We start from the raw sequence: 24,191 nt of genomic DNA, 5'->3' as shown, positions 1-24,191 counted from the left end.
TCACTCCAGTGGGTGGACTTCTGTGGTATAAATGTTCGCCAGTCTGTGAGTCACCCACCCAGCAGTTATGGGATTTGATTTTACTCTGATTGCGCCCCTCCTACCGTCTCACTGTGGCTTCTCCTCTGTCCTTGGATGTGGGGTATCCTCCTTGGTGAAGTCCAGGTTCTTCCTGTCAATGATTGTCCAGCAGCCAGTTTTGATTCTGATGCTCTCGCAAGAGGGAGTGAGAGCACGTCCTTCTACTCTGCCATCTTGGTTAATCCTCTATACTGTTTTTTAATATCTAAATTTGTGGTTCTAACTTCATGCAGGTGATGAGAAATTGTACCCAATATCCAGGCACAGATTTTGGTTTTAGTTTCTTGAGGACAAATCTACTCTTCATTACTCAGTGCTGCCAGCCTGCTTTCCATGATATGTTCTTGGGCCAGTGAGCAGAGTTTTTCTCTCACTGTTCCATGGACTGAGCTCTTCTTTCTGGCTTTTATCTTTAGGCAGGGAGCTCAGTCCCCACTAAACACAAGGTTTGCAGCCTCAGCCATAAACCTCTCTCAGGCACCAGATCCTAACCCCTTACCTCATGTCTCCTGACACTCTTCAGGACTATTTAGCTTTTGTCACCCCTTCAATTTTAAATTTCTTCATAGTTTCTGGTATCTGTGGTCATCTTTTGCTTATTTTGGAACTCTAGGAACTATAAGAAAAGTATTTGATTTATTTTATTTAGCATTTTTATGCATTTGTGTTTATGTGTGTGTATCTACACATTAGCTTCATCCACTGTATTGAATAGAAATTCTGTCTATTCACAGCTAAGGAAACAAACACCAAAATATTTGCGTGACCCAAGTTTACAGAGCAAGTTGGTAAAAGCACTGTGTGCATGCCCTTTTCTGGTATTTCCACTTTACTTTCCTGCTTCTGTGGTGACTGCAATTGTTTCAGAAAGTTTAAGCCTTTTCATATATGACTTTTCCTTTTCAAAAACGAATTCAGTTCTAAAAACTTCCAGAGTTCTACACTGTGATCCACTGCCCTTGAAATGTTGCCATAGAACTGATAGAGGAGAACAGAAGATCACAATAGACTTAGAACGGATTCCCCTTCATTTCCGGCAATCTGAAGTATATTTAATTTACCAGCCTAATTTTGGAACAGAATAGTACTTGGCATACACAAATACCTCTAAACTTGCAGAATATTAATTCAAATATTAGCCATATGCACACTCATCAGTTTACAAAGAATTTACAAAGACAATATTTATAGCTCAGCCTCTCATGTAAAAAATATTTAAAATGATTAGATTAAAATATCTAGATTTAAAGATGTAGGTCAAATTCTGGACTTTCTCTTGCTAAGGAAGAGAGGTTGGACATATCAAAATGGGAGTAAATGTTTGTTTTATGGCTCAGAGTTTGGAAGAAGAAAATTATCAAAATGCTCTCATTCCATTATGCCTTGTCTATTCTTCATTCTTGCATAGTCTTTGTAACAGTTAGTTGCCTATTTGTGGTTGTTTCATTACACTTAAAAAGTAATAATACTAAAAAAAAAAAGTAATAATACTGAGAAATTGTTTACATAACTGAATATTCTCAAAATTAAAGCTCTTTACTGACAGAATGAATCATATAAAATAAGTTAACATTGTAAGTTTAATTCTAATTTTTTCTGAGAAACTAGTAAAGATAAAACAAACACAAGCACAACAGCCCCCTTCTGCATTGTAACCACACTTTTCCATTGAAGCCAGATGAATTTTAGATATAAAATGTGGCTGATACTACATTGCTCATATTATTTTTAAGCAAAAGAAATGACCCTATCAAAAATGCATCCTAAGTAATTCACCACTGAGATGTGAGAATCACTTAACTAGATTTCTTTCCTTAACTCTGACATCCACATTAATGATGTCTAATGTTGATTAAAATTCAAGGATCAGTTATAGTTGGGTAAACCACAAAAGTTACTTTTTAAGCCCAAATTCTCCAAATTGTTGTAGTAAATATTACGTGTAACGGAGCTTTGGTACTACTTGTGGACTGCTCAAAAGTAAATATCTTAAATTAGAAACATACCTGTGTAGTTTGTGGGAAATTATTAAACCCTTTACAAATATGTATTATAATACAGTCACTGGAACTATATTTCAATTGATTTATTCTAAGAATCAAAGTGCAGTGTACAGCCAGGAGATTTTTTATTCATGGTCATTTGTTATGCCTAAACATCACAGTCTGATTAATGTTAGCTGGAGATAAAAGAATTCATTGCGTGTCAGTATTTGTAGAATCTAAACATTTTAACTCATCTACATAGCCTGGCAAATATTAATGAAAATTGCTATTGGACCTCATATAGTTGTTCTCTTTCTAGGAAAAACTCACATAATTATGGAAGAGAGAGAGACCTCAAGTGCAAGATTCTTGGCTGTCATTGACTACAAGTTTTTTTTGTCTTTTCTATGAAAAAAGAAAGAGATATTAAGTTAAACGAAGTATTAATTTACATTAGTTGTTTCAAAGATGCTTATCCAATAATCACTGAGAAATAATTTGGAGGCCTAAGAACTGTATTTGATAAATTAATATATTAAATTATCTCTCTGGAGCATCATGGAATTCCAGTGGTTCAGATTATTTCCTTTACTTTGAGACTGAGGCGGCTTAGGTCCATGGGTCTACTATTGAGAAGAGAGAACCTTCATTTCTGCTTTCATGCCTGCAGCAATTTATCGGTTCTTTACGTTCACATCTTTTCTGGAAAGAGCAAACCCATATGCTGTACAATCACTCTCTGTTCTAACAGTACACTCTTTTCCATTTTGATTCCCTCTTACCTGCTTTCAGAAATGTTTACAGCAGTTTATTAGAAAATAGCATCCATGCCCAGAGCAGCCACCATTGTGAACAGGTCACTTTCCCTGGGCGTTTTCCCCTGTAGTGGGTCCACATGTGGTACCTGAGGTGATGCTGAACTGACAGCATCTTGGCGCACAGGGCAGACTGTACACATTACCCAGAACCTCGCACAGGCACCTGCTTTAGCGTTATTTTGCAGACACAAAATGTAATGTCCTTCAAAATAAAGGGGCAAAGTATTTCTATTGTTCTGTTTCACTCTTTGCCTTCTTTTGGTTCTCCCACATACGTGTATTTTCTCTAAGAAAAGAGGTAGCCATTTGACCCTTTGATTAATCCCGTAAGTCCCAACTGGGCTTCACTGAACAAAAAGCCTTTTCAAGAGGACAGTGGGAACATTTTTCATTACTATTTCTGAAGAAAAAGAAAACTAACATAATAACATAATAGAGTGGTGTTTCTATAGCATTAAAGGTCTATGTATCTCTTTTACCCATTTCTTTCTGGAAGTTCTGAAAACAGAATTTTCTACTCCTGGTAGGGAGAAAAAGATGTGGGGTGTGTGTGTGTGTGTGTGTGTGTGTGTGTGTGTGTTAAATAAAATGAAACAGTTAAATAATTGGAGAAAAATTAAGCCTCTTTTTATCCTCCCCACTCCCCTTTCCCTAAGCATGTCCAGGCTAACCAACCGTGCTGAACACTCCGAGTGCATTTCCGTAACCATCTCATTAGGCAGCAGAGCCAACACCCGGTTAAGCTCTTTTGTCAACCAGCAGGCATTTAGTACTTGAAAAAAATCCGTTTGAAAAGATTTGACTTTTCCCTCTTAAAAAATACCCCAATTATTTTAAAAATGATGACACATTAGCAATTACAATTGCCCTCCCCCAATGGAATCCCTCCTGTCTTCTCTACAGGAACAGTACTTTGTCTGCACTTGATTTGACTGCTCTAATGAGGTGGTCCTCCCACTGTCGCTTAGTTAGGCAACTGATTTCTAGCTTATCTATGTTTTCTAGGCGTTCTTGGCAAGTAAACAATGGTGACCTAGGAAGGAGCTTGACACTTTGACAAGATGATCACACTCTTTGATACTGGTGAAACCCCACAGGGGAGAAACCATATTTTATCTTTTGTGAAGTAAGTGGTGGCTGGGAGTGAGATATTTAAATAGATCGATGCTCAGTTATGGTATTTAGTGGACAGTAGCAGGGTTGCTAAACACCCTGCAGAATGTGGGACAGTCTTATAAAAGGAAGAATTGTCCCATCTAGATGTTAAAAGTGCCCCTGGAGATAAACCCTGGATCTAGTGTATACTGAGAAAGGAAGAATGTCTTAAGTCGTTCCCGAGTTTCCCATCTGGCAGTTGCTCCCTGTGTAATATGAGCCCCTGTTACTCCCAGTTGCACCATGGGCCACTAGTTACCTTGCTTCTAGTCACTTTCTGACATCCCTGGACACAGTCCCTGTCAGAGAATGTTACTCTCTCTCCCTGGAACCAATGTGAGGACCGACTCCACAGTGCCTCTCTGCTCTGCAATTCCACCATGTTTTTATCTTATTCTACTGGGATTTTGGCATAACCAAAGGAAAAGACATTGTGAACAGCAAAATGTTTAAAACTTTATACTAAATATGACTTTCTCCATAGTATAAGGGGAAAAAAAAGGGATGGAGTTAGTGATCTTGCTAACCCATTCTTAAGCCTGAGATGCTCCATTAGAACACCCTCTTAATCTCTGCCATGTGAATCCATTTTTCAGAAACTTTGTGCTCTACCCATGGAATTGTCTTGCTCCAGGATCCGTCACCTTCCTCAGCAGCACGTTTTCTGAAGTCTGGGTAAGTCTATCTAGAATTTTACGTACATACACAAACACCACACACACACATATACATACTTACATATATATACATATATATGTATATAGTGTAGTATAATGACAGTGTTGTGTAGTATATGTTGTATATCTAATATATATAGTATATACAACGTATACAGCACATACTATACTACATATACTATTCTAAGTACATATATGTGTGTCTGTGTGTATGACATATACTAGAGGTTTAATCAAGGCTCATTGAATGAATGAATAAATGAATGAATGAAACAGATCCCCTCCCCTCTATTCTTGAAGTAAATCCTCTATTTTTGCTTAAGATAGTTAGATTTGGTTCCTGTTGCTTGAAGTTAATAATCCTGACTGAGAATTGGATGGTTATTTTTAAGAAACCTTATCTTTTGAGAAGAAGAATTCAACCCAAATCCGTTATTTGCCAACCACAGAGTTTGTCAGTTTTCTCTGGCTCAACTCTGCTCTTGAGCTCTAGTTAAACGCCCTTCTTACACAGCTGGGTAATACTTCATTCCAACCCCATTTCAGACGTTTAGCAGGCTTTCTTCCATTGCAGTTCTGTTGAACTGACATGAGGTCTTCTAACCCTCCTTTCTGACTTTCTAACACTCTGAGTAAATTGCAAACGCAAGAACTTCAATTCTCATGCATGCTGTCATCAGCAATTCCTGACAGCCTTACCTTAAAACTTTATGAGGGCTGATCCGCCACATCTATCACCTTTGATCTGTATATCCCTTCCCTCTTTGTGCCCGGTTGTTTTCTGGGAGTAACCATCTCTGTGTGACACTAGAAAGCGATTCTGAGGGAGAGCGAGGAGGAGAAGGGACTCTGACTTCCCCGGAAGCATCGCTCACGGGGCAGATGGCAAGTTGCCCAGTTTTCTGACTGATGTTTTTCTGGCCCAGTGATTAAACAGTGGGGACTTAATAAAGTTGTCTCGCTCCCTATTATCATGTGGGTATCATACAGCTTCTCTGTGTAGTTAGTTTTATCTGTTGTACTCTTAGAGGAAATGCCTCTCAAATTCTGGGCATCAGCTGAGTATCATTGTTCGGTTGCAGCCTCAGAAATGTATACATCCCTTTATGGTTCTTTACAAATATTTTAGTGGAAATTTGGGGAGATCAAGTTAGAGCTGAAACTAAAAGGTCCAAGGATTATTCATATACAAATTATATTTCAATTGTTTTCCTAAGGGCCTTTATCCAAATATGACATATACACTCATGTATGAGTCAAACTAGTACTTGCATTCATACATTCCAGATTTTAATACTGTGATTCTCTAATTTGGAGACATAGTGTCGAGATCTGAGTGTTGACTGTTGTCAGTGTTGGAACTCTGGTACCCTTAGCTCCATTACAAATCCTTCTAGTCCTCAAGAAGGTGTTAAAAGTTTCAGTGGTAAGTTGTCAAAATACGCCTGCTGCCTTGAGGCTCTCTGTTCACTGTTGGGCCATTATTTCCAATGATGCTGTTGGCCTTGGCATGACTTTCAGAGTTTGTCTGGAGCCTTACTGATGGCAGCCACAACTTTCACTTTCCTCACTGACGACTGCTCTTTAAGTGCTTCTACTGGGTTGGCCAAAAGGTTCGTTCAGGTTTTGTCATAAGATGTTATGAAAAACCCAATATATTCATTTAGATTTAAGCTCTTTGAATGTGGCAGGCATGCCCTATATTTTGTAAGAAGTCTACAGACCACATACACACTCTGGTGTCCTCTGCAGAGGAGACACTTGATGGCTGTTGGTTTATTGATTACCATGACGGTGGAGGTTGTCATGTGTCAAGTGGCAGGCTCCCAGATTGGGAAACTGAATCTCAGCTCTACAAGTCACTAGAAAACCATGCTATGAATGGGGAAGGACTTTCCATATGTATTACATGTATTTATTGGCATTTTCTATGTTTGTAGCCAGTACTTCCCATGTGCTCTCTCATTTAATTTACACTTTACTGCAGACATAATTATTACATTTTTCACTGACAGAAAAATTCAGGCTCAGAAGTGATTACATGGTCACAGTACAGAGAACAACTATAACACTTAGGAAATTCCAAGGGTTTTAGGAGCTGTGAGCCAGGAACCATGGACAAAGACCAAATACATGAGAAATGTATTTCTTATAAATCACAATATCTCAGCCATTCACTGAATTTGTGAAGAAGTTATTTCAGGAGAAAGATACTGAGTTCGGTTTAGTGTTTTGGGTTCTAGATGTTTGTGGGATAAAAAAGTGAAGATGTTCAGTAGGCAGTAATCTATACTAGTCAGAAGCTCTGGAGAACCACTTTGTCCTGACAAATCATTTCAAAATGATTTGAAACTCATTTGCATATAGATGATAATTTAAGCCATAGAAATATACGAGATTGCCTAAGGAGAGGTTGTGGAGCAAAAGAGAGGAATTTAGGGCAGAGCCTCAAAAAACACATTTAAAGGACATACAGAGAAAAAGACTCCTGCAAGAGAAACAGAGAAGGATCAGTCAGAGAAAGAAAACCAAGAGTAGAGAAACCAAAGGAAGAAAGTTTCAGGAGTGTCACCTGTGTTACATGGTTTATACGTTATACAAGAGTCAACAAAATAGAGACTGAGAAGTGTCTACAGGATTTAGCAACTAGGAGGTCCTCAGTAACTTTGGAAAAATCAGTTTCTGTGGAGTGGTGAATGGGAGCAGTTGGGTAGAAACCTGGCTGTGTAAGAGTGATGAGTGAGTGTGAGGTTAGAAATAGGAGAGAGCAAATGTAGACAACATGGTCAAGAAGTTTCCCAGTAAAGGAGATAAAATGCCTTTAACTAGAAGGCATTCCTCTGACAAACTCAGAGGTAATGTTGTTATTGCTGTTGCTGTTGTTTTGGAAGGGAGAGATTTGAACAGGTCCAAATGCTTACTGTAAGGAGACAGTAGAGGGGAGAGTTTAAAATTGCAGGAGAGGCAGGCGTACTTGATTGATCAAGTTCCTTGAGAAAGTGAGAGAACATAGGCTCCAGAGCACAGGTGATGAGAGTAGTCTTCGGAAAGGTGAGTGATACCTCTTCCATCATGAAAGCTGAGAAGGGCCAAAAGAGGTAAATTTGTAGGTTTGATTGTGGGAAGCTGAGGGAGTTCTCGACAGCCTCTATTTTCTCTGTGAAATAGGAGGCCAGTAACTGATGAGTGCGAAAGAAGAGGTGGTGGAGATGGTGGAGGTGATGGTTGGAGAATAGGATATTTTCATATATGTATTTTAGAAAGCACTCAGTTTTTTGTGATGATAAGGACCACGGGAGTGAAGGAAGAGCTGATGAAAAGATCATTGGAACTAAGGAACGGAGGAATCAAGGCATTTGGTAGGTCATTTGTTTGAATGTTGAAACAAAAGTCGTCATAGGAACAGGTAGAATGAGAAAGTGAGTCAGGGACTAAGATGATCAATTAATGAGGGGTATTGGCAGCAGGTCAATAGGTGACAGCAATAAGGAGGGGTAGTAAGTTGTCAAGTGTGATGTCCTGAATTTCAAAGGAGATGTAGTTTTTAAAGAAGTGTAAGGAGAAATGTTGTGAAAGAAGCAAGAGGCTTCCTATCCTAGTTCTGGGACCAAAGCTAAGCAGGGTATAAGACAAAAAGCAGCACCCACCTGAAAGGGCTTCAAAGGGAGTGGAGTCATAAGGGATATTCAGATTTCAATTAAGGCAAAGAAAGGTGAAGATGCTGAAGATGAAAAGAGTAGTTTTCTGATAACATATCATGAGTCCTAGAAGGCATAGAAAAAAGTTAAGGGTGTGGGAAAGGTGGGAGATCAAGTCAGTTTAAGGATATATGGCTATCATCCTGTGGGTGATGGTTGATAACTCAGAAAGCTTGGGATTTTGAAAGTAACAATCAGAGATATGAGGCATGAGGGGATCAGTCTCACAGATGAAGTTGTAGTAGTCAACAAAAATAAGGAGCCACTGGAGACCTGTCCTTGCCTGCAACTGATGGTTGCTTTGTTGCTAAGGAATAAGAAAGGGCCTCTCTTTTAGGTAGCCATTGGCATATAGATGATAATTAAAATCATGGGTATGGTGAGCTTGTCTAGGGGGTGTAGAGTGACAAGGAGGGGTCTAGAGACTGAGACTTCAGGAATTATGACATTTGATGGCTGGGTGTAGGAGAATGAGCTTGTAGAGAAGACTAAGAAGGAGCCATCAGGTTAGAATAAAACTAGAAATGTGTGGGTCATGATGGGATACACTGGGAAAATTTGTTTTATACAGAAAGGATTAGTTAATATTGTCAAAGGCTAAGGTGAGGACTAAAAACCCCATCGAGTTTTATAACATGGAAATCACTGATAATCTCAGCAAGAGTTTTATGTGAAGTTACTGGACAGAAGCCAGACTGATTGAGGAGTGAAGGAAAAGTGAGAAAACTGGAATAATGAATCGGCAAGTTCAACAGTTTGGCTTTGAGGGGATGATGAGAAATGGGAGGGTGATGTGGGATCTAGAGAAGGTATCTTTTTTGGAATATTGGAAAGACTTGAGTATGTTTGAATATCTACAGGACAAGGGAGATGTTTTATATATAGGAGGGAGAAGAGACAATTGATAATATGAGTAAAATTTCCAAGAAACTGAGAAGGAATGATAGAATTGCATTTCTTCTCAGAGAACACACCGAAAAAGGTTGGTTGGGAGGTCAAAGAGTAAAATAACAGAAGAAAGAGTCTCAGAGGTAAAGTTAGTGGCTTTTGTGTTTGATTCCTAAACCACCTTTAATCCCAGATGTTTAGTCTTAGCCAATCATGGTATTGTCCTCCTCTTTGCCTCCATAGTGTAGGACGGGTATGTGACCCAATCATGGCCAATGACATGTAAGAGAGGAGGTCTGTCCATGGGTTTCTGGAAGACATGGCTCCTTTCTTTTCTGGATGTTGGTGTATTTGGATCTGACACATAGAATTGCAATCTTCTGGCAACACTGAAGGAACCAAGCTGATGGCAGAACCAACTCATTGAGGTTGGTAGAGAAAGATGGAAAGACTCTAGGTCTTTGGTAATATTTCTGAGACACTGTATTAACTAATTCTGGATCCTGCCCAACCCCTGGATTTCTCATTTTACGATACAGTATATTTCCTATTGTGTGAGCCGATTTGAGCCAGGGGTTTCAGCTACTAGCAGTTGGATATGTCCTAACCAATGAAGTAGGATTAGTTGCTCTCAAGACAGAACTGACACAAGAATACTAGCTGGCTTCTAAGGCTAGATAATACTCATTATTTTGAGATCCCACCAGAAATCTGTGGCCTTTACGCTGGTTCCACATAGAACATTGTTGCTGTTTGTTTTTGTTTTTGAATTGTATACACCTCAGTGCTGGGTGACAGAGACATTATTTTAGGACTGAATCAATACACAAGTAACTAGTGCTCACAGAGTCTAATGACCTTGCAAAGTCAGCTCTAACTAAATTAGCCCTGAGAAAAATTGGCCTTCAGTAAGGTTTTTGGCCTCTTTAAAGTTTATTACCAAATAGAGAATATGGCATGTTCAAGTCTGAGTCACAAAATAAGAAACTGGAGTTAGGTACAAAATTAGGAGTTCACTTGGGTTTCTGAGTAAACAAAAATATCACAAATATATTTTCATGTATTTTTTTGGAAGATTAAGTAGAAATGCTTTAAAAATAAAAAGAATTTATAAATAAAAGAGAAATTGTTATTGGGTTAGAGGTAGACGATTTGCCTTCTCACTATTTGACAAAGTAATGTTGAAAGATACCCAATATGAGATAACTTATTCCCATTGACTTTAACAACTCACCGATGTTTACAAACCTAAGGGGAAAATAAAAATCTACTATATCCAATTGAATGAATAAACTCAACCATGTTTAATTTTTGATTTGTAAAGTGAAAAAAATTGTTTACCATCTTCCTACCTTCCCCACTTTGCTGCCAGAGGATGTTAACTAGAAAATGGTGTCTCACCATTTATTATAGTCTGTCATTTTATGTCAACCCAAAAGACAAGAAATTGCTTGTTGAATTGTAGCTGAATCTCTCTGTTGGGAAACTGAAGGTTTATCAATGAGGAAAGGATAGACAACTCCAGTGAATGGAAGCACAATTAGCAAATTAATGAATCTGTCTGTAGATTTACTGTGACAATTGTTTGTTAGCTTAACTAAGAAATTGTTGCAGCTCTTGATGGCGACCCCTACTTTTCCCCCTTACCTGCAATCTGCTTAGGAAGGTGCCTTGACAACACCAAGAATCCAATGGAGAAAAAAAATGTCAGGGTTATACTTCTGTATTTTCCCTTTTTTTAGAAAAAATGTTTATTTTTGTCAAATTTATATCTGTACATGGTTTAAAAAGTCGATCCTACAAGCTTTGTTAAGCAAAACAGTGGTGCCTCTCCCCACCTCTCCACCATTTTCCACTTCACCACAAGCAATCACTTTCCACTGTCTTAGTTAATTCTCTTATTGATCAAGATGCAGTGTCTGCATGGTTATGGCTCAGCAAACACAATTTGGAGATTAGACAATTAGTGAACTATGATTACTTTTCACCTCAGGCCTGAACAGCTCTCGGTTATCACTGGAGTTCATAAGTACCATTTTTAAAAATTTTCTTTTTCACTTGTTGTTAAGACCTACCCATTCTACTCCTTTTCCCTTTCCCCTCTCCACAAATTTCCCACCAGCTTTGTTTTCTTCTCTCCTGCATGAATTCAATTAGATGAATGAAACTCTGAAGCTCTATCATTCTAGATGCCACACGTTTAGTAGTGTGTGTTGCGTGGATTCAACCAGACTTAGGAGAGAAAGAAAGAGAGTGAGAGAATGGCACGGGGAAAGTATATGGGCACTGGGCATTTGCAGCAGTACAAGCAATTCCAGACAACTGTTGAGCAACTTGGGGAGAATCATCCGTCACTTCTGAAGCATAACTTTGAAGCTTTAATCTGATAAACACACAGGTGCGGTCTATGCTAAACAGATTGGTCAAAATGTCTGGTGACTGAGGTCTGAATCACAGACCAAAGTCTACTCTTCCTTACACGAGTGGAAGTGTCTTCAAAATCAGCAACATTAGAGAAGGTGTTGCTGAGTTTCAACTTCTGCTTCCTAAAGGAATTCAACAGTGCTAGTGTGTGTCTTAAGTGAGGTTCGGATGATGTAAGGGGAAGAGTGGAATGGAAATTTTGCAATAGTGATGTGCCCATAACCACAACTGGTCAGAGAGGTAAACTGAGCAGTCAAGTATGACCCTGGCATCCACATGCCACTACTAAAAAACTCCAGCTGACAGCCTTCATCCCTTGAAGCCAAAGAGGCAGCGGGGGCGGGGGTGGGGGGGGAAGGGAAATAGGCCTTCCCCTCATCTTTTCTGTTTAATTCCATTCAGACACACCACTTGACCTTTGCACTTTTAATACCTGTTTCTCTGTCTCTCAAATGCAATTCAGCTCCTTTTTAGGAGATGCTCATGAAACACAGAATTGGAGGATAAGAAGGGAGCTGCTGTTGTATCCCCTTTACCATAGTGAATAAGAAAAACATGGTGCTTGAGACTGCTTTTGGGTCTTAACAGCAAGATTGAAATTCTACATCTCTCATCCTGTTCTCTCCCATCTTGGTTTTCTCCCTTCCTGATTCAGCGGAGATTTAGTTCATCTGCATTCAGTGGTCCCTCTAGAGGAATGACCAGGTGCAAATGCTGACATTGAAGTGCAGACACAGCACTTGTGACGTGCCAAAAGCATTCAAATGGAAGCAAGCCAAACGAGAAGGAAGAGGGCACTGAAGCAAACAGTCATTCAAGGCAGACACCTGAAATTACCATAAATGTTGTTTTAATAGAGAGACTCCAACCATGATTTGCTGTCAGGTTCAGCTGAAGTGCATTTCATTCACGTCTCCTACATTTGGTGGGTCCTCCAAGGGCAAACTCATTACAAACTATTAGAATCTTAATGCCCATGAGGTTACAAACGTTGATCCTATTTGTAACAATTCTTCAGAGCATCCTGTACAAATCTGAGGTGGAAAAATATGAGAATGATTGCTGAGAAAGAATGGGACAGTGTGTTAATTATAAAAGGGAAAATGTTCTAATTTGAGTTAATTTTGGTAGAAAAAGACTTCAGGGATATTTCAGGTGGTAACTGGGTTTTACATAAATTGAAACATAGATTGGAGAGTTTTTTTGGATAGCTGTTTCCTCAAATGTTCAATGATTAAAAAAAAAAAAAAAAAAAGGGCTCCCAATCTTGTTAAAGGAATGGGAACTTACTTCTTAACCAAAAAATGAATCTCATCTTCTTTTTATCCTCCCGTCTCCCTTTTCCCCTCTGTTAATCAGACAGCCCATCCCTTTCTTCAGTGTTGCTTTCTCCTCAACCCCCTTCTCTGTGGCACATCCTATCACCAGTATTTTTTATTTGTTGGTTTCCAGTGCATTTGCATTCGGTGGTGATATCAGCATGCTTTTCTGTAGATATACTTACCTATTAAACATATTCAGGGCAAATAATTCCACGTACTGCACTGAAATGGAAACAAATGTTAAATGTGTATCATTTTTCACTATAGGATCTCTATCCAGGCAGTCTAGATAAAGAAAAATGTGAAAAATCTCTCTATTTTAGGAGTCAGCTATTAACTGGGATCTAGATCAATAGGTCTGATAGATGCCTGGGAGAGAGAATCAGTTTCCTTTGGCGGCAATATGGTGTTCAGGTCTAAGATTTCGGAGCCAGATACACAGGGGTTTTCCCTTTTGAGAGTGGAGCTCTGTGGTAGTAGCGCCACTGAAGAAGCTGTCAGGGCCCCCTGCTGGGTGGTTTCCCTCATTTAACTCTTACAGCACTGCGGGGAGAGAGACAGGAGTAGACCCGCTGCACAAAGGAGACTGTGTCTCAGAATTCAAGTAAATTGCTTAGGGAGTCTCTGCTAATGAGTTTTAGAGGCACGATTGGAACTCAAATCTGCCTACATTCCCTTCACAGTGTTATGAAGCCGAGACGTTGAGTTGGTCTGATATGCTTTTTCCAGTTCCCAGAATGAATTCTTTGTGAGAAGTTGTTTCTCCTCCAGTTTCTTCCAGGCCCATTATAGTGACTGTAGGTGTAATATTTAGGATACTCGAGTTTGGCTTTGTAATCCAGGGCCGGCGCCCTTCTCAGCATCCTGTCGCTGTCCCGGGAAAGTGGTGCTAGTTTCCGCGGCATCTCGGCAGGAGAGGGGAGTTCCCTCCAACTAAAGAGGGAGGATCTATTCTCAACCTCACGAGCCGGGGGGGGGGGGACCCACAAACAGACAAACAAACAACAACAACCCCAAAAGAAAACAATCACAGCAACCCAGACCGTGGGCCTCTGGTGGACCGGGGACGGGAGGGTCGCGGCATCGAGGCACCTCGGGAGCGCCCTCTGGCGAGAACAGAGCGCGCGTCCCCCGCCCGGCCCCCCTTCGCCGCCGCCGCTGCGCCCCCGCCAGGCTCTCTGGGTTCACTCCCGGTCTCTCACTCCGTGAGACACAGACGGCAGCTTTCCGAGCGAGCGGGGGACCGGCTGAGGCGGCACCAGCGCCACTGCCGCCGCTCGCCCCGAGAAGACTTGGGCACCGGGAGAGAAGGCGAGACCCGGAGCCCCATCCCCTCTCTCCTCTGGGGTCTCCTAAGCCGACCGGCCGCTCGGCGCCCTCGCGCGACACCCTTCACGGCCACTTCGCGGGGCGTGCCGGGACTTGGGGACGCGGCTCGGGAAGAACCGGGGCAGGAGGCGGCGGCGGCGGAGCGAGGGTGCGCGCACTGGGACTGGAGAGGTGTGAGTGGCGGGCTGGGCGGCGGCGGCGGCGGCCGTAGCCGCGTGTGCCTCCCCGCCTCGCCGCTTGGCAGGCAGCACCGCCTCCCCGGGCCGCGGCCGCCCGGCAGAGTCCTCCGCGCGTTCCCGGGCCCGGAGCCGGCGCACGATGCGCCCAGCAGCGTTCTGATCACCGCCGCGCCGCTGCCTCCGCCGCGATGATCCCCCCCGAGCCGCAGCAGCAGCAGCTGCAGCCGCCGCCGCCGGCCCCGCCGAACCATGTGGTGACCACCATCGAGAACCTGCCGGCCGAGGGCAGCGGCGGCGGCGGAAGCCTGTCCGCCTCCTCCCGGGCCGGCGTGCGCCAGAGGATCCGCAAAGTGCTGAACAGGTGAGCGGCGGCGGGGGCGCGGGGCTGCGGCTGCGGGGGCCCGGCCCGGGGACCCCTCCGTCCCCCGGGCGGCCCGGAGGCCCTTTGGGACGGACGGAGTCGCGTCCGGGGAGACTGAGGAGAGCGGGCGACGGCGCGCCCCGCGCTGGCGGAGAGGCCGCGGCAGCTTTGTCCCGGAGCGGGGAGCCCCGCGGCGCCCGGGCGCCGGCTGGTCCGAGGCGGGAGTTCGGGGAGAGGCGGGGTTCCGCCAGCCTGGCTGCTGTGTGTCCGCGCTCACACCCTCGCACACGCGTGTCGCCTCGCTTCCCTCTCCCACTCGGGCCCCAGCTTTGCGCTCGGGGGCCGGAGCGGACCTGGGGGTGGCCGGGGAGGAGGCGGGAAGGCGCAGGGCTGCGGGGATGGCGTGGAAGTCGCCGGCCTCGCGTTCCGCCCGGAGGTATCCCAGCCCTCGCCGGGAGATGGGGGTAGTGGCGACAGCCCCGGCGGCCGGCGCGGGGACCCACTTCTCCCGCCCGGCGCCCCAGTTGCGGCTCCGACTCTTGCTGGCTGGGAGCGGGGATGGGGAGGCTAGAGGCCTGGGTCAGACCCAGGCAAAGTGCAGAAATGTTGCGGAAGGGTATGAGGAGGAGGCTCCTGGCTGTGTCGAAGCCAGAGGAGGCGAACGCTGGCGGCCGGCGCCTCCAGTGCTGGAATCTGCACAGTGGATGGATCAAGGACGAGGCGTTTAGGATGAGAACCCGGGTTGATGTGAGATGGGGGCCCCCCCTGGCGCCCCTGAGTCGGCCGTGATGCGAAAGGGACTTTTTCTACTGAAGTAACTTGAAATGGTTGAAGAGCTGACACTTAAAAATCAAATAGAGAACCGGTTGTGTGTGTTTTTATTTGGGTGCGTGTGTGCCTTTCGATGCATCTGTTGGGGGTAACTCTTAAGGTTGCTCTGTTCATACAGGTTTCTGTGTGGCACTCTTTTGGGGTAGCCGAGATTTCCCCAAGGGATTCACCTCGAACTCCTTGGGGCTGAAAGCTCCAGTGGGAGCACAAAATACGTACAGAAATAGAAGCTTGAAAAGCTCCTTATTTTCGGAGTATGGTTTAATTTAGTCATATGAAATCCCAAACCATTCAGGAGTCGTCACTTGTGAAGACTTAACGTATATTAGCTTACTTGTGGGTACTTCCATGTGTTTCCATTTATTATCAAACGAGAAGAAATCCACTCTGAAGTGAGACAAGAGTTGGTAATAGAAACTCAAGCCTTTACTTTCCTTTGATTTGTAGCTTAGAATAACACCTTCCAAAATATTACATATTACATCTAAAAAAGGTAATGAGCAGAATAAATCAAGAAGATGCTGGCTCAGTACATATTATGTGGGCTTCCTATCCTTTCTGAATACCTGTGATTTTTTAAAATTGTAAACGACTTGGCATTGGCTGTTTAAATTTAATGCAGAATATGTTAATTATTAATTTCCCTCATCAAACTGAGAAAAAACTGGTGCCATTGTTCATTTATCTTTGCTTGATTGTAAGTTATTATTGACTCTGTGCAGGTTATTTCTTGATGTTTTGTGGATCTTAGAGTCCAGAATAACAAGAGCACTGAGGTGGGACCTGAGAGGCTTGGTTTGTCATCATTCCTCTGCCGCTGACTTGCCACGTGGCTTGGGGCAGAGCTGTTCATCTCCATGGCTCTTGGTTCCTTCATTTGTAAAATGTGTTTTATACTTGGCTTACCTCTCTTATCATGGTTTTGAGAAATAGATGAAGTAATACTGAAAAGACTTGGGAAAGTATAAAGCTTTACACGAATTCATTACTCAACCAAGTTCTGTTGTCTAAGGGAGGACAGTGGGAATATCGTACACAAGTTAATTGAAGTCATGGTACATCCTGAGGAGAATGTTGTATTTTACTAGCCTTCAGTGATCTGTGACATGAGTTTTATAGAGGAGGAACTTAGACTGAAAGGTTGGGTCCATGACATTTCATGGCAGATACATCTGTGAATGGAACCCAAGGGTTATAGCCTTTAGATTTCAACTGAAACATGGTTGTCTTTCAAAGTTCTTCAGAATTTTCAGTGTAATATTTTGTATTAAGTAAATGGTCTTTCCTTATCCTTAAAGGATAAGAAGAAAATATTTCTTTGGAGAAGGAGCGCCTTTGGTAAGGAGACTGAAAAAAATCAGAATAAGTGTAAAAATCCTGGTGGAGTAATTTCGTTAGCACGCTGATGGGCTTGGCTTTTGCTCCAGGATTATGTCAACAGGAGACAGCACTAGTTGTGGCTGTTGAATAGTTGGGCTCTGTGTAAAAGCAAGAGGTGGGGGGCGGGAGTGGAATTTTCGAGTTCCTGTGCCAGCACTTAGGTGTGGCTCCCCTCTGGTCTGAACCCTCCAGGTATGTTGGACTAGTCAGTAATGGCTTTAAGGCTGGCCCATTGGGTGCCATATCATAAGCATCTTTGTTCATTTTCTAAAAGCTAAAGATCCCTTTTTGCTTCTTTTTCTTCTTTTCCTCTTCCTCTTTCCTTAATACTTGTATTTCCTTCACCTACGTTGCCCTATCAACTAATTGTCTTCTGGACAATCGTTTCCTTTCATCTACCTCTGGCATGCAGCAACTTAGCTGCTAGCAGAAAGTGAGGTTGGAAATCTGGAAGTTTGGAGCCAATATGAAAAATATCCCTCTAACTTTTGGCATGCAGATATACTGTTGGCAGCGTTCTAGTGCTGTGAGCTGGCCAGTAGCGTCTCTTCAGTGACTGAGTGGGGCATTGCACCACTGTTAGTTACTCTGAGGATCCCACTGGACCAGAGGGGCGGTGCTGAGAGACTGAGGATGGTGCACTGGGACGTGGAGTGTCAGACTGTGAGCAGCGCAAGCCTGGTGAACTGCCTGCCGCTGGTCACAGCCTGTAACAATAGCTACCTGCCAACCCAGAGGAAGAAATGCAAACACATATGCTGTCTGTATCCTGCCTACCGAGGAATAGGTAAAGGGAGAAGTACTGATTAATAATTAAAGGTACTGTCTTTCAAGAAGCTTAGAATGAAAATGCAGTATTACCTTAATGCAATCTGCCTTACATTGTCCTGCATCATTTTATTTCCTCGGTATATCTCCATATCCTTTCCCCTTTCTTTAAAGGCTTATTGAGTTGGATGGTTGCATTTTTTGTATGACAAATAGGGCATCTCACTGATTGACTACTCCCTGTAAAACAATTAGAGTAGAATATAATAGTATCCATAATTTTGGTGAAAGAGGAGGTGCTAGATAATTTTTTTTTACCAGTTAATGGGATGTGTCACATTCTTCTCCCCTGTCCTGTTCAAAATTGTTTTGGCAGTGTGAGGCAAGAAATACAAGATGATTTAGATGCTGGGATAATTGTTACTTCTTTAATTCCCAAAGATTTAGAATAATGTCTTGGTTCAAAGAAGGAAAAAATTATGGCAAACTCCTCTTCACTTATTTCTTGATGTGAGATAGTATTTATTACCCTGCCACAGGCAAGCAAGATATGACAAAAAAGAAAATACTTCAAGGGCAACAGTTGATGACCCTCTCACAGGAACTGCTGATACTAGTAGATTTCTTAGAAACATATAGGAGTAGATACTAATCTATGTAGTATCTGAAGATTTTCTCCTCTAAAATGATTTCATTACGAAATGTTTGTGGAAAACGAGTGATAGCTTGTTTTATGTTTTGCCTGTGTGCGGTTTTATTTATCTTTTCCCACTTGAATATTAGTTTCAGATCTTAATAAAAATAACCGTGAATTTCAAGTTTTGACCCACTTTCTTCCCAATAAGAGATGCATTGGGTTGTTTCAAGTTATAAAGGCATTTCTGCCTTTTTGTGTCTTGTGGTGGGGATGTTTAATCGTTGGCATGGAACCACGAGTGTGACTCTGGGTCATCCATTCATTTGACTTGAAACTAGCTGATTTCTAACGTACATTCTGATTTATTTCCTTAATTTTCAAATTTATGAAACTTTTTTGAATTGAAAACTAAAAAGCATTAAGGAGGATACATAGGAGAGTTGGTAGCAAGCCTACATAAAATCGATATCCACGTGGGAAGTTGCCATATGTGATGGGACAGTATGTACATATAGCTTTTCTGAGTTATTAAGTAAGGTGGAGAGAACATGGTGAACCAACAGAATGGCTGCCAGGAACAGAGTTATGCTTGTACTATTAGGTACAGTTGATGAAGACATCTATTATCATTTAGGTGATCCTTTTTAATCAAATGGGACGGCTTTTGTTAAAAAATTGATAGTGAGGCTCTTCCTCAAGCTACTCCTTCTAACAGATGTCAGAATGAAAGGGGAAGACCAACCAGTAATGAGGATAATTGATACAAAATATTCCAAATGGAACAGCATGGTGTGATTAAAAACAGACATTTCTAAGATTAGTAGTAAACAAAAGATGTCTGAAGGACACATTTATTTATTTATTTATTTATTTTTAAATTTTATTTATTTATTTATTTATTTTTAATTTATGGCTATGTTGGGTCTTCGTTTCTGTGTGAGGGCTTTCACTAGTTGTGGCAAGTGGGGGCCACTCTTCATCGCTGTGCGCGGGCCTCTCACTATCGCGGCCTCTCGTTGCGGAGCACAGGCTCCAGACACGCAGGCTCAGTAATTGTGGCTCACGGGCCCAGCCGCTCCGCGGCATGTGGGATCCTCCCAGACCAGGGCTCGAACCCATGTTCCCTGCATTAGCAGGCAGATTCTCAACCACTGCGCCACCAGGGAAGCCCGACACATTTATTTTTAACTAAAGGACAAAATTATAAAACTGGAAGATCATCCAGTATATTTTTTTGCATGGAGCTTGGAAAGCTGAATGTTCATATTAAAGGAATATTTGGTTTACCTTGGATAAAGATGGTGCATTTCCAAGGAAGTAAAGTGTAAGAAAATGGACCTATCTTCATGTAATTTTTCTTTGACCTTTTACTCTCTCAAGATCCTTCAGTGCCTCAGGCCCATAATAAAAGATGTCTGTTTTTACTGTACACTGCTATAGATGTAGACAATATGGCAAATTGAGTTGCTGCCCATATAGTTCTAAAGTTACTTAATGCAAGAGCTGATTTATTATTTAATTGCCATTTCTCATAAAAGCAGAATGCAGCATGTGAAAGTACCACCACCAGGTTTTAGTTTAGCTTTCTCATTCATTTGAGTTCAGGCCAATGAGCATTCACTGCACCTTGTTCAAACACATTAATTCTTGATTATGTTTCTAAAAAAGTATACTTAGGAAGTCAAATGCCAGTAGACACATGGAAAAATACCCCATACTATTTGGCATATTTCTTGACTGTGACATGAACATCTACATGTATACATTCATTTATTCTTTTTTTTTACTTTAAATTTTTGAATTTTATTTTATTTATTATTTTATACAGCAGGTTCTTATTAGTTATCCATTTTATACATATTAGTGTATATATGTAAGGTCTGAAACCACATAACATAAAATTTACCATCTTAATCATTTTAAGTGTACAGTATAGTAGTGCTAACTGTATGCACATCGTTATGCAGCAGACCTCTAGAATTTTTTTAATCTTGCAAAACGGAAACTCTGTGTCCATTGAACAACAACTCCTCTTTTCCCTTCCCCACTGGCCCTGGCAACCACCATTCTACCTTCTGTTTCTAAGAGTTTGATTATTGTAGATACCTCATACAAATGGAATCATGCAGTGTTTGTCTTTTTGTAATTGGCTTATTTTATTTAGCATAATGTCCTCAAGGTTCATTCACATTGTCACAAGTGGCAGAATTTCCTAAGGCTAAATAATATTCCATTATGTGTGTGTGTGTGTGTGTGTGTGTGTAATACCACATTTTCTTTATCCATTCACTTGCTGATGGACATTTAGGTTACTTCCATCTCTTGGCTATTGTGAATAAAGCTGCAATGAAAACGAATGTGCAAATGTCTCCTCAAGATCCTGTTTTCAGTTTTTTTAGGCTATATAACCAGAAGTGGGATTGCTGAATCGTCTGTTCTATTTTTAATTTTTTGAGGAACCTCCATACCATTTTTCATAGCAGTGGTACCATTTTGCGTTTTCACCAACAGTGCACAAGGGTTCCAGTATCTCCACATCCCGCTAACACTGTGTTTGTTTGTTTTTGATAGTGGCCATCCTAATGGGTGTGAAGTGATATCTCATTGTGGTTTTGATTTGCATTTCCCTAATAATCACTGATTTTGAGCATCTTTTCATATACTTGTTGGCCATTTGTATATCTTCTTTGAAGAAATGTCTGTTCAAATCCTTTGCTCATTTTAAAATTGGATTGTTTGGTTTTGTTGTTGTTGTTGAGTTGTAGGACTTCTTTATAAATTCTGGATATTACCCCCTTATCAGATATATGATTTGCAAATATTTTCTTCCATTCCAATGGTTGTTTTTTCACTCTGTTGATTGTTTCTATATTCATTTGTTCCTAATCACTTTCTGTGTGCTGAGTCCTCTTCTGGAGGACACATACATAGCAAAACATTATTCTTGGCTTGAAGGACCTCAAAATCTAACTGGGTAGCTTGGCATATGTACTGCTATTGAGAGTGAATGATTATAATCTGTAATCTGAATTTTTATGCATAATGCTTAATTGTATGCTTCTAAATATCTAGATGCTAGAATCATATAAATAAGTTGTCCTGTATGCGATCCATATTGCACTTATTCTGTCTTATACAGACACAAGTTGAATGTACAAGAGTTGAGAAGGAGTTTCCCAGGAAATGGCAAGGAAAACAATACAAATAAATATGTCTTAGAAAATATTTTCTTAGAAAAATGACATGCCTCAATCGGTGGCAACATGAATGTAATTTGTTTAAGTATACTATTATTAAACTTTTTAAAATATTGTTTTCTGCTACATTTAAATTTTAAACTCTCAAGAAAATTTACCTATGTGACTGTGATGTTAAAAAATACCTTACATACCATTTTACAAGTTCTGATATTATGAACCATCAATTCCTGCCCTTTTAACAAATTAATTAGGGAAATCTAGTACAGCTGAATACACATTTAAAGGAGGCTAAACATAAAAAGAAACGAAATTGAGTTATTTGTAGTGGGGTGGATGGACCTAGAGACTGTCACACAGAGTGAAGTAAGTCAGAAAGAGAAAAACAAATACCGTATTGCTAACACATATATATGGAATCTAAAAAAAAAAAAGGTTCTGATGAACCTAGGGGCAGGACAAGAATAAAGACGCAGACGTAGAGAATGGACTTGAGGACACGGGGCGGGGGAGGGTAAGCTGGGACGAAGTGAGAGAGTAGCATTGACATATATACACTACCAAATATAAAATAGATAGCTAGTGGGAAGCAGCTGCATGGCACAGGGAGACCAGCTCGGTGCTTTGTGACCACCTAGAGGGGTGGGATAGGGAGGGTGGGAGGGAGACGCAAGAGGGAGGGGATATGAGGATATATGTATACATATAGCTGATTCACTTTGTTATACAGCAGAAACTAACACACCATTGTAAAGCAATTATACTCCAATAAAGATGTAAAAAAAAAAATAAAGGAGGCTAAAAACTAAAACATGCTAATTATATCCAGATTTAGAGTGACAGGGCTACAATTCCTAATCATTCCTGGCTTGGAGATAGTACAAGGTACTGATCCATTGTGTAAGACAAATACTTCACTGGTTTCTCTTTTCCTCGTCCACTCATTCATTCAATCAGTCATTCATTTATTCAATGAGTATTTATTAAGTGTTTACTATATGTTGGGCACTGCTGGATCATAGTGGTGAACCAGACAGTCATGGGCTGATGTGGACCCTTGAATGCCATTGGCGGAGTTTCTAACTGTTATTATCCTTTCAATATAATCTATCAAGGGGACAATTTAAGTAAAGTAGAAATAAAGATAACATACATCAAAATGATTAGATTTTCAAGCTGATCTAACAGAGATGCAAAAAAAAAGCCCCATAATTTAGCTGTTTCACCTGTAAGAAAACTACTCAAGAGGAAGACTGAACCCATAATAAAATTACTTGAAGTTTACACAGAGTCAGGAGGCAGATCTTTCTTGAGGAATACAATACAATTTGTTTCCCTTAGGACTTTAAACAAAGGAGGAATAGCCATTAATGTTCATGTACTTTCAGAGTGTTAGAAGAAAAAGGAGAACAGACTTGGATCTCATCCTGCCATTTCAGGGTGAGCCTATCAAGGTCATTGCCATATAACACAAGAAAATAGAGTTTCCTGAAAATATCTACATTCTGACAGTGCATACACAACTTTGAGGGAGCTTGGGGACATGTTTGTGCATTGCAGGTAAGAGAGATTGAGGGTGATTTGGAAGGACTCGATTGCTTTACTATGTAATTTGATACAACCTATGAGTGTTTGAATTAAAATGAGCATTTAGACAGTAGCTCAAATTCTTAAATCTTACATTATAAAGCATACATTTTATGTTATAAAATTTTACATCATATGTTATTCTCATAATAATCTTTTTATAGATATGGAAACCAATTTTTATGGTCACACAGCTAAGTGCTTTTATAAGACTACAGAGGAAGGAGAGACTAGGCTGGAGACAGGGCAGGAGGGTTCAGGGATGGCATTTGTCCCTGGCATTGAAAGATGGTGTCTTAGGTTGGGCTGCTATAACAAAATATCATAGACTGGGCAGCTTAAACAACAGACATTTATTTCTTACAGTTCTGGAGGCTGGGAAGTCTGAGATCAGAGTGCTGGCAGATTGTGTGTCTGGTGAGGGCCTTCTTGACTTTCAGACAGCTGTCTTCTTGTATCCACACATGGTGGAGGGAGAGAGTGAGAGTGAAAGAGAGAGAGAGAGAGAGAGAGAGAGAGAGAGAGAGAGAGAGAGAGAAGGAGATCTCCTTTCTCATCTTATAAGGATACTAATTTCATAATGGGGACTTCACCCGCATGACCTCATCTAAATCTAATACCTCCAAAGTTTCCACCTCCAAATACTATTACACCGGGGAGTTGGGCTTTAACACATAAATTTTGGGGGGACATAAACATTTGATCCATAGCAGATGGGTAGGATAGGAACATGTGCAAGAAGGGAGATGACAGAAAGGATGAACCAAATATAGAGTAAGAGACTGGAGGAGGATTAAATGACCAGTTTGACAATATTTTGTGTAGGTAAAAAGGCAGAGTGAAGTAAGGCTAGAATTGCAGGATGGAGTCAGAT

At 41.2% G+C, this 24,191-nt stretch overlaps 1 protein-coding gene across 3 annotated transcripts in view; it reads left to right on the top strand.

Moving 5' to 3' along the window:
• Positions 1 to 272: 272 nt before the first annotated feature.
• Positions 273 to 24,191, top strand: part of SLC35F1 (solute carrier family 35 member F1) — a 410,815-nt gene continuing 386,896 nt past the window's right edge. Inside the window, exon 1 of one of the 3 annotated variants that reach the window (XM_082474851.1) lies at positions 273 to 4,714. Coding sequence is in view for 2 of the 3 variants with exons in the window: in XM_082474852.1 (XP_082330978.1) it covers positions 14,745 to 14,917 (173 nt within the window). In the remaining variant the exon portion in view is untranslated. Of the gene's footprint in view, positions 4,715 to 14,259; positions 14,918 to 24,191 lie in introns of those variants that run through there. The other 2 variants (XM_082474852.1, XM_082474850.1) reach the window with 2 other exon arrangements.

The sequence above is a fragment of the Balaenoptera physalus genome (assembly GCF_965194825.1).
Source record: "Balaenoptera physalus genome assembly, chromosome: 9".
Classification (NCBI taxonomy): domain Eukaryota; kingdom Metazoa; phylum Chordata; class Mammalia; order Artiodactyla; family Balaenopteridae; genus Balaenoptera; species Balaenoptera physalus.
This window is presented reverse-complemented; position numbering and strand designations above follow the sequence as displayed.